We start from the raw sequence: 9,263 nt of genomic DNA, 5'->3' as shown, positions 1-9,263 counted from the left end.
CGTTTTCCTCTGCACCTGTCTGTGTTGCTGCTCCAGTTCTCCTGAGGGCTAGGAACGATTCCTTTGATGTTATCCAGGAAAGTGGGTCTGCTACGGTGTGTCTAGACTACAGGGTTTTTTTCAAAAAACTTCCCTGCATCTAGACTGCTGCTGCATTCTTTCGAAAGTAAATCGAAAGAACGCAGCAGTTTTTTTCGACTGTGGAAAACCTCGTTTTACGAGTGTAACCCTTCTGCCGGGTAGGCCTGGCAGCAACCAGGGCTGGGTTCAATATCTTGGGATCCATCTCACACAGAACCGGCTCAAGCCTCCACCCAGTAATCTGGGACATTCACACATCCCTGCGTGCCTCTGAGGCTGTCTAGACTGTAGGGTTTTTTTTGAAAAAACTTCACCTGCGTCTAGACTACAGCCGCGTTCTTTCGAAATTAAATCGAAAGAACGCGGCTTTTCTTTCGACGGCGGTACTCCTCATTTCACGAGGAAGAACGCCTTTTTTCGAAAGTGCTCTTTCGAAAAAAGGCGTTCTTGAATACAAACGGGGCTTTTTCGAAAGAGAGCATCCAGACTGCCTGGGTGCTCTCTTTCGAAAAAGCGGCTTTCTTTTTCAAAAGTACTGCTTGCGGTCTAGATGCTCTTTTTCGAAAAAGGCTTGCAGTCTTGACGTAGCCTGAGAGGCAATATTTCCCCACTCTTAAGCACAGGGTCTGAGTGCAGGAAAGAACCATTTAATGAAACGAGAGGCTGTGTTTACATTTCTACACTGGCCGTGAGTATTTGCACAAGAACACTGACCTTGTAATGTACAAAATCAGTGCTTCTTGTACCCTCTCGGTCTTCTCTTCTCCAAACTAAACAGGCCCAATTCTTCCAGCTTCCCTTATAGCTCATGTTCTCTAGACCTTGACTCATTCTTGTTGCTCTTCTCTGGACCTTCTCCAGTTTCTCCACATTTTCCTTGAAATGGACTGGACACAACACTCCGACTGAGGACTAATTAGTGCAGAGCAGAGCGGAAGAATGACTTCTCATGTCTTGCTTACAACACTCTGTCAGCCCACGTCCCCTGGGCTGTTCCACGAGGAAACCCTCGCTGTGTGCTCCCCATCACCAGCCCTGCCCCGAGTCCGGCGGATGGTCCTCGAAAATTTCACCTCTCAGTGGGTGAGTCAGCTGGCCAACGAGGTGAGGTAGGGGGGCCTCAGGCCCGCCCCCACTCCGAGCCCCGACCCAGGGCCCTAAGGACTTGGGACAGCGCCCCCAGTTCTGGTTGGTGGGGGTAAACCCACCCCAAAACATACCAACCCCCTGGGATCGTTACCCTGCCCTGGGTCGCTTCCTACCTCCCCCCACGGTGCCTCTCTTTCAGTCGGGTCTGCTCTCTCCGCCAGGGCTTCTCTCTCCGCCTCCTCGGCGCATCCAGACTGGGTTGCTCTCCCCGTCTCCTCCGCTCTCCTACCCCGCCTCTGGCGGCGGTGCCTCTTTTAAGCATCCCGCCACCGGGATGCCCAACGTGCCAAGGAGGGACCTACGTCGGCGCCTCAGGCCACTCCTCCTTCCTGCCTCTCTGCTAACTCTGGCTCAGCCCGGAGCCACCGGAGGCGCTGCACATGCACAGGTTTGGTGGGAGCCGGCCCTCTGGCTCCGCTGCTTCTCAGCGTCTGCAGGGGATCGCTGGACTCGGGCGCTTTCTGCCTGTTCGCACCCCTGACCCCCTCCTTGTCCATGGCAGAGCAGGCGGCGCAGCACCGGGGCCGGTGCGGGGACACCAATTCTCCCCAGCACACCGGGAACGGCGCCTCCGCAGTGCGGGGCACGGACGTCGTCCCATCACACACTCCTAAGCACAGCTTAGTCTATGATGCAGACAAGAAGCAAAACCTAATAGCAAACTGCCATAAAACCAAGTCCTAAGATAGAGTAAATGACCCTAAGAAATCATGGTCTCTTCCTGCCTTAGCGTACCCAAGGCGGATCTACCAACAGCACAAGCCATTCCTAGCGCTAATCAGGAAGGGCGGCTGGGAAGGTGAGACAGAAGGATACAGAGCTTATAAGCCAAACATACAGAACTTAGAGCCTTCATTATACTTATTATAGTCTTATACAAATCCTAAAATGCTACATTTTGGCTGCAGTTGTTCCTTCCTAAGTGGAGCGCTCTGCATTTGTCCGTATTGAATTTCTTGCTATTTACCTCAGACCATTTCTCTGGTTTGAATTTTATTCCTATCCCCCAAAGCACTTTCCACTCCTCCCTGCGTGGTCTGGGCCACAGCCGTTAGCCGTGCAGGATCGCGGGGAAAGGGTAGAGCCCCACTGGAGGAGTGGGGTAGGAGGTGGGGCATGGATGCTTGGTTGCGTGTGAGTAGAAAGTTGGCTACCTTAGGCAGGATCTGGGCCACGGCATCTTCACTGCGTATTTCTGTCCCACCAGCGAGCTGACAGCTGGCCCAGTGACGCCTTCCTGAGCTACACACTTCTGGGGCTACTGTGTAGCTAAACCTTTAGGCCTGGTCTCCACAACCAAAGTTTGCCACTCAAACCTGCCCTTCGGCAACAAAACAGGGGGACCATTCGCACTGCGATTCGACTGCTGTCGGGGAAATGCCCCGTTTTGGTGACAAACAATTTTCACCCTACGAGAGACTTTTTTCGTTTCCCCTCCTTTTACTGTCAATGGATAGCCAGTGTGGCCTCCGCTGTTTGTTTTGTGAAGACAATTGACTTCTGCCAGTATCCCACAATGCCTGCCCTGAGCCCTCTGCTCAGTGTTCTGTGACCTCTGCTGCCCTGCAGGCCTTAGCCCCTTGCCTTTCACAGCTGCAGAAAGTATTAGTCACGGCCAAATACCACCGTTCCCCATGTTGTACTGTACCCCCTGGGGTGTGATGCCAGTGACCCCAATAGCTCTGCCCAGACAGTACCCACTGGGGTCTGACTCTACCCACCCCAATAGCCCTGAGAGGGTTCCCTACAGCCCCATGGATCTCAGCACTGGCAGGGCGAGACAAGAGGACCAGCTTTTATCGTATCTCTTAGCTGAGCCCTGACAAGCACGTGCGCCTGGCCACAGACCAGCTGGCAGGTGGATCGTGACTCCCCTTATCGCCACTTGCGTGGGTAGGAAATGACTGTATCTGCCATCTTCACAGAGTTGCATGTTCACTATCGATAACTGCTCCCCTCTCAGCCCTTCCCCCACTGGTCTATAAATGCCCAGGCATGGCCAGTGCCCCGTCAGGCTGCACTTGGACCGACCTGGCACCAGAGCAGCTCCCCAGCGACAATCAGGTGAGTCCCCGGCTCCCTCCCGCGTCTCCCCCCTGCGCTGGTGGCTGGTGGCAGCAGGGCCATTGCTGGGCTGGTGCCTTGTGTGCGCCAGGAACCCCTCTGGGTCTCACTGCTTCCCATACACAGCAAGGCCCAGCCCTCAGCCCCGTGCCCGGTCTCTGCTGGACCAGCGCTCCGCAGGGCGGCTCTCCCATTGGGCCCTTCTCCCCGTCATGGTGCCAGGGGGATCCAGCCCCTCCCCGGGGCACAGCAACTATCCCCCTCCGCTCTTCCCCCCCACACACACATGGGCTGTGTCTACACTGGCCACTTACTCCGGAAAATCAGCCGCTTTTCCGGAATAACTTGCCAGCTGTCTACACTGGCCCCTTGAATTTCTGGAAAAGCACTGACGATCTACTTTAACATCATCAGTGTTTTTCCGGAAAAACTATGCTGCTCCCATTTGGGCAAAAGTCCTTTTCCGGAAAACTGTTCCGGAAAAGGACCAGTGTAGACAGCACAGATTTCTTTTCCGCAAAAAAGCCCCGATCGCGAAAATGACGATCGGGGCTTTTTTGCGGAAAAGCGCGTCTACATTGGTACGGATGCTTTTCCGGAAAAAGGGCTTTTCCAGAAAAGCATCCTGCCAATGTAGACGCGCTTTTTCCGGAAATACTTATAACGGAAAACTGTTCTGTTTTAAGCATTTCTAGAAAATCATGCCAGTGTAGACGTAGCTTCCTAGACACTCAGGGTCCATGGGGGGGAAATGAGTGTGGTTCACACACCTGTGAGGGGGAAAAGGCCCCGGGGGAGGGGGGGGGGGTCAGTGGGTTTTGGTGCCCCGGGCGCTGGATGGAGACAAGAGGCTCTGTGCTCCCAGCACTCACCCCGCTCTCTGGCCAGAGGACTGTGGCCGAGGGGCTGCCCCTGCTGCTGCCATTCCAGCCATGTGCACACAGACCGGCCCCCCGCCTGGCCCTGGGGCCCTTCCAAACTCCTCCCTCCCACCGCCTGCTCCCCCCTCCCGGTCCCATGGGGGGGCTGCGTGGGGCCCTGCCAGCCCAGCGCTGGGGGAGGGGCAGCGGGGGATGGCAAATGCCCCTTCTGAGAATCACTGTGCTGAGGATCCGGTTCCTGGGTCCCCTGAGTGATCCCGGCCTCCCTGCTGCCCTCTGGGGTCCCCCCCTGCAGCCCTGGTGTGGGGGTCCCTGGCCGTGCGGCTTGCAGAGCCCAGGCCCTGCGGAGCTGGGACCCGGCTCCCTGCTGGGTGTCCGGTTCTGTCCCTGGGGCGCGGCTCAGCGAGGGGGAGAACCAAAGGGCCCTTTGGAGCCAGGGAGACGGGCTCTGAGCAGGGACCCCGAGGCTGGGGGCTGGGATCCCTCTGGGCCCTTCAGCCTGGCCAGGCTCCTTAGCGCACAGCCCCCCGCATAACCTCCCCCCCCGGGAAATGCCCCATGGGGGGGGTGGAGTTTTTCCAGGGGGGTGTCAGGCTCCCCCGCCCATCCCCCTTGTGTGTTTTCTCCCCAGGGAAGCGAGACGATGGGCCCAGTCGCCTTCTTCAGCCTCTGCCTCCTCGGCTGCCTGATCTTTAACCCCTCGCTGGAAGGTGAGTCCCTGCCCGGCCCCTCGGCCTGGATACCCCAGGCTCTGTTTGCCCCGATGGGACGTGAAGTCATTTCACCCAGGGGGCCAGCCCCACCGTGGGGGAGCAGCCATCAGAGCTGGGTCTCCATAGCCCCTGCCCCACCCGACCCATCGATCCAGACCCCGGCCAGAGCTCAGCCCCTGCGTGGGGAGAATGCGCCGTTGCACCTTTAATATCGTCTCTTGGAGACACGGCCAGCTCTGCGGAACTCCCTTTTCTCCTCGACTTTCCTCCCATGAGCCCTCACCGGCCACTGCTGAGCTTATTAAATAACCCTCGTTCAATGCCATTGCTGTTGCTGCCGATGCTCACTCCTTCCCTTCCCTCCTTCTGCGCGTTCAGGGGCACTTTCTCCTCGCTGCCTTAAAACCTCAGATCCACAACCAATTTCTCCTTGTGAGTCAGAATTAGCCCTGAGGTGACTGTTCCCCTCGGACCTTCTTCCCCTTCGCTCCTCATACAGCCCAAGGACATTGTGAAATGTTCACGTTTTCCCAACCAAGAGCCGGGAAACTGGAGTCCCCCCATTCCGACCGGCTCCTCTGCTTTCTATTTAAAAGATTATTTCTGTCGTTTCTCCTGGAAATACCTCCTCCTCCTCCTTCTGTGGGAGTTGCTGTCACAGTTTCCCCCTCTTTTTAGGGAGCTCCTCCTTGCATTGGTGTGCAGACGTCTGAGAGGCCCTTCCCGCACTGCTGCTCCCTCCACTTCCACTTTTGCAGTTTTCTGTTTCCCACCCCACACGTAGCCTCTGTTAAGGTCACCTCTGCGATTTTTCCACCTGCCTCTTTTCAACCTAGTTTAAAGCCTCGTCTCTGGGTTGGCAAACAAGCCATGGGGTCACTTCAGCCTGTGCTGTACCCCTGTGCCCCAACTTCCCTTCTGCTCCCAGCCCCACCAGTGTCGCCCTGACACCCAGTGCTCCCCATCCTCACCCCACCATCCCCTGTGTATTCAGACTCCACCGCCCTGCTGCTCCTTTGTGTCGACCTCCCCAATGCCCTGGCACAGAAGACAGGAGGTGGCCATCTTCCTTGAGGACACCCCAGTTCCTGTCCCCTGGGGGAGGGGACACCGGTCATTGTCGGTAGCACAGCCTCACTGCCACAGGGAAAGAGGGTGAGGGGGGTGGGCGGCTACTGACAGCTCCGCTCCTTCTCTCGCCTCCAAAACAGCCTCTCCCCGAAGTCTGCGTGGTCTCCGGACTGGATCGGGGATAAACTCCACAGCCTGTCCCCGTGGCTGGGGTCGCTATGGAGACCACTGCTACGGGTACTACCGTGATTCAGTGACCTGGTTAGCGGCTGAGGTAGGAGGCTCTTCTCCAGGATCCATGGGGTGGGGCAGGTTCGTGGGTTGGGGACTGGCCCAAGGTGGGTGGGGGTTGAAGAGGTGGGGGCCCTGCGGATCAGGAACAGGCTCCGAGACGGGACTCTCTCATGCCCCTGCCCCTCTGCAGCCGGGTGGGGCAGGACCCCACAGCAGGGCAACGAGCATCCTCCCGCAGGGTGACAGGCCTGGCCCATGTCCCTGCTGCAGGTGCAGTGTGAGAATCACCATCCCGGGGCCCATCTGGCCTCCATCCTCAATGATGCAGAAAGGGACGCGTTGGGCCAGTACCTCAGCAAGATGACCTCCGGGGATGTCTGGATCGGACTCCACAACCCCTGCAAGGTGAGCGCCCGGCCTGGCTTGGCCTCTGGCAGCTGCCCCGCCCCATGGCTCTGGCTCCCAGGGGCTGGGCACATCCCAAACCCCACGATCCCTTCATGTGGCCACCAGGATCTCCCTCCCCCACTGCTACGCCCTTCCCCCCTCACGGGCACCAGTGTCTCCCCTCTGCACTGCTCCTGTCTCCCATCCTCCACCCCACATTTTCCAGCCACTTTTCCCTGCCCAAGACTCGATCCCGCTCGCTCCCTTGGTCCCTTGTCCCCTGCTCTGAGTGTCCGGAGCTCCCGGTCCTGCTGCCTTGGGGCCAGGCTGGCGCTGAGCCCTCGAGAGGGAAACGGCCCCGAGTCCCCTCCCCCGACCCCCAGCGTCTCCATCACAGACACACGTTGATTTTGCTCCCACCGGCTGAGACCAGCACAGGAAGCCCCCTGCCCCCCCGGCAGGCCCTGACCCCTGGGGACTGCCCCCCCCCCCGAGTGACTGCAGCTTGGGGAGGGGGTTTGGTCCGTCGGTGAAGGGCATGGGGGGCAGAAGGGAAAGTTGAGGGGCTGAGCGTTACTGTGACGTCCGTGTCTCTGGGCTGCCCCTTCCCCCGCTCTCGCCCCGGCCTGAGCAGGGCCCTGCTGTATGCGGGTTTGGTGTGTCTATGGTGCCGCATCACCAGGGTCTCTTCTGCCCGGCTCCCCACAACCTTTCTCCCCTGGGTCTGCAGGGCAAGACCTGGCTGTGGTCAGATGGCTCCCGCTTTCACTACACAACTTGGGTGCCCAATGAACCAAACAACCTTGGAGGCAAGGAGTACTGTGGTGAGGTGTACGCATCCACCGGTAAGCAGAGTCTCAAACACACCTGCTCCAGCAAAGGAGCCCCACCAGGACCCTGTGCACACCACACAGCCCGCTGAGGGCCTGGCCTCCTGTCCCATCTCCCTGCCTCTCCCCCGGCTCCCCCAGCTGATCTCTGTGACACAGGAAATGTCTGTTTCCATGGTAGCATCTCTAAGGTCCAAGTACCCACATCCAACTAGTCTTCCCTCTAATTCACCGTCCATGTGCCTCCCAGCCCTGGCCGGTCCTACTTGTCACTGGCCAACTGCTCCCACACGCCCGGACAAGTTCACTCCCAGCCGTTTGGCCTGGGATTGTTTAACCCCTTTCTGGCCACGGCTCACCCGTCCGGGAGAGGGGCTGTTCTAATCCCATCACTTCACATCAACAAGTGCCACACGGCTGCCAAAAACAGAAAACCTCCTTCTGGGCGTCATGAACCGGAGTGTTGGGAGCCAGACCCGAGAAGCGATTCTTCTGCTCTGCTCTGCCCCACATTGGCCTCAGCTGGAATAGTGTGTCCAGTTCTGGCACCACATTGCAGGGAAAATATGGACAAACTGGAGAAGGTCCAGAGCAATGAAACTGATGAACCTTCTCGAACACATGAGCTGGGAGGGAAGGTTGACAAAATGGGGTTTGTTCCTTGTGGAGAGGAGAAGACGGAGAGGGGGCAGGAGAGCAGCTTCCAAATACCTGAAAGGGGGTTGAATGGAGCACGGAGAAAACTTGTCCCCAGTAACCTCTGGTGGCAGGACAAGAAGCAAAGGGTTTGAATTCCAGCAAGAGAAACTAAGGTTGGACAATAAGAAAAACTTTGTCAGAGGCTGGGAATGGGTGACACTGCCGCGGGGTCGTCTCTCCGCACGATGCCATCGGGGGAGGGGGCACTGCCAGGGCAGGCACCACCCACTTGCCCTTCTCCCACCCCAGTGATTTCTGTCTTGCCTTCTAGGTTATAAGAACTGGAATGATATTCCCTGCGAGAAGAAAAACACCTATGTTTGCAAGTACACGCCGCAGTGAGAGGAGCTGTTTGCCTGGGCCCGACAGGGAGCTCAGCGCCTGGGCTGCAAAGAACTGGGCCCCTGCGCACGATCAGGCAACGTCCCAGACTTTCGGCTGCTTTGCTGCATCAGGGGCCAGTCCTGCCCCTCCCTGAAAGAGCGGCTTTCAGGTCTTCGGCTGCAAACTGCCTCCCCCCAGTGTCTCTGTGCTAGTTACACCCCTGCCCCCTCGACGGCTGCAGCTGCTACAGCAATAAACTCTCCTGAGCATGCAGGTCTGTGTGTGTCTCCTCTGTCTCATGCCTGGCCCCATGTAGATTGGTCCATCCAGCCCCCTCTGGTCCTGAGCAGCCCGGACTCCACTGGAGGGGAGGGAGGGGACCCTGGAGGGAGGCAGGTTGGATCTGGCCTTTGGGCTTAGAGGCAGGACTGGGTCTCCACCCTTGGCACTAAGGGAGGCATCGTACGGCCCCGGGCTGAGAAGGGATCCATGCCAGAACCTGACATCCGCGCCCGCTGGATCCCTCATCCCCATTTACTGTTGCTCTGTGAGATCTCTCCGGTAGCCGGGTCAGAAGTCATGTCCCCAGCCACACGGGTTGTGCACAGTTCACCCTTGAAGCCGAATTACAAGTGGAGAAATTGAGAGGGTTTGTGGGAAGGAGTCTGGGGGCCACAATCAGTCAGTTGAAAAAGTCCCCAAAAAAGTCACTTGAGTAAAAGTACTGCTACTTTGAAACATGTAACTCAGTAAACGTCAAAGTATCCTCCTGGAAAATGACTGGAGTAAAAGTACAAAAATATCTCATCTCAATTGTACTCACGTATCAG

At 57.8% G+C, this 9,263-nt stretch overlaps 1 protein-coding gene across 1 annotated transcript; it reads left to right on the top strand.

Annotated features, from left to right (window-relative positions):
* The first annotated feature begins 3,194 nt into the window (after nt 1-3,194).
* LOC142818229 (C-type lectin BfL-2-like) lies at nt 3,195-8,698 on the top strand. The gene is made up of 6 exons (XM_075918956.2): nt 3,195-3,294; nt 4,807-4,885; nt 6,100-6,233; nt 6,464-6,598; nt 7,311-7,425; nt 8,381-8,698. The coding sequence occupies exons 1-6, from the start codon at nt 3,226-3,228 to the stop codon at nt 8,449-8,451; spliced, it is 603 nt and encodes a 200-aa protein (XP_075775071.2). The 5' UTR covers nt 3,195-3,225; the 3' UTR covers nt 8,452-8,698.
* Nucleotides 8,699-9,263: the final 565 nt, after the last annotated feature.

This window comes from Pelodiscus sinensis, chromosome 1 (assembly GCF_052426305.1).
Source record: "Pelodiscus sinensis isolate ZL-2025 chromosome 1, ASM5242630v1, whole genome shotgun sequence".
Classification (NCBI taxonomy): Eukaryota; Metazoa; Chordata; order Testudines; family Trionychidae; genus Pelodiscus; species Pelodiscus sinensis.
This window is presented reverse-complemented; position numbering and strand designations above follow the sequence as displayed.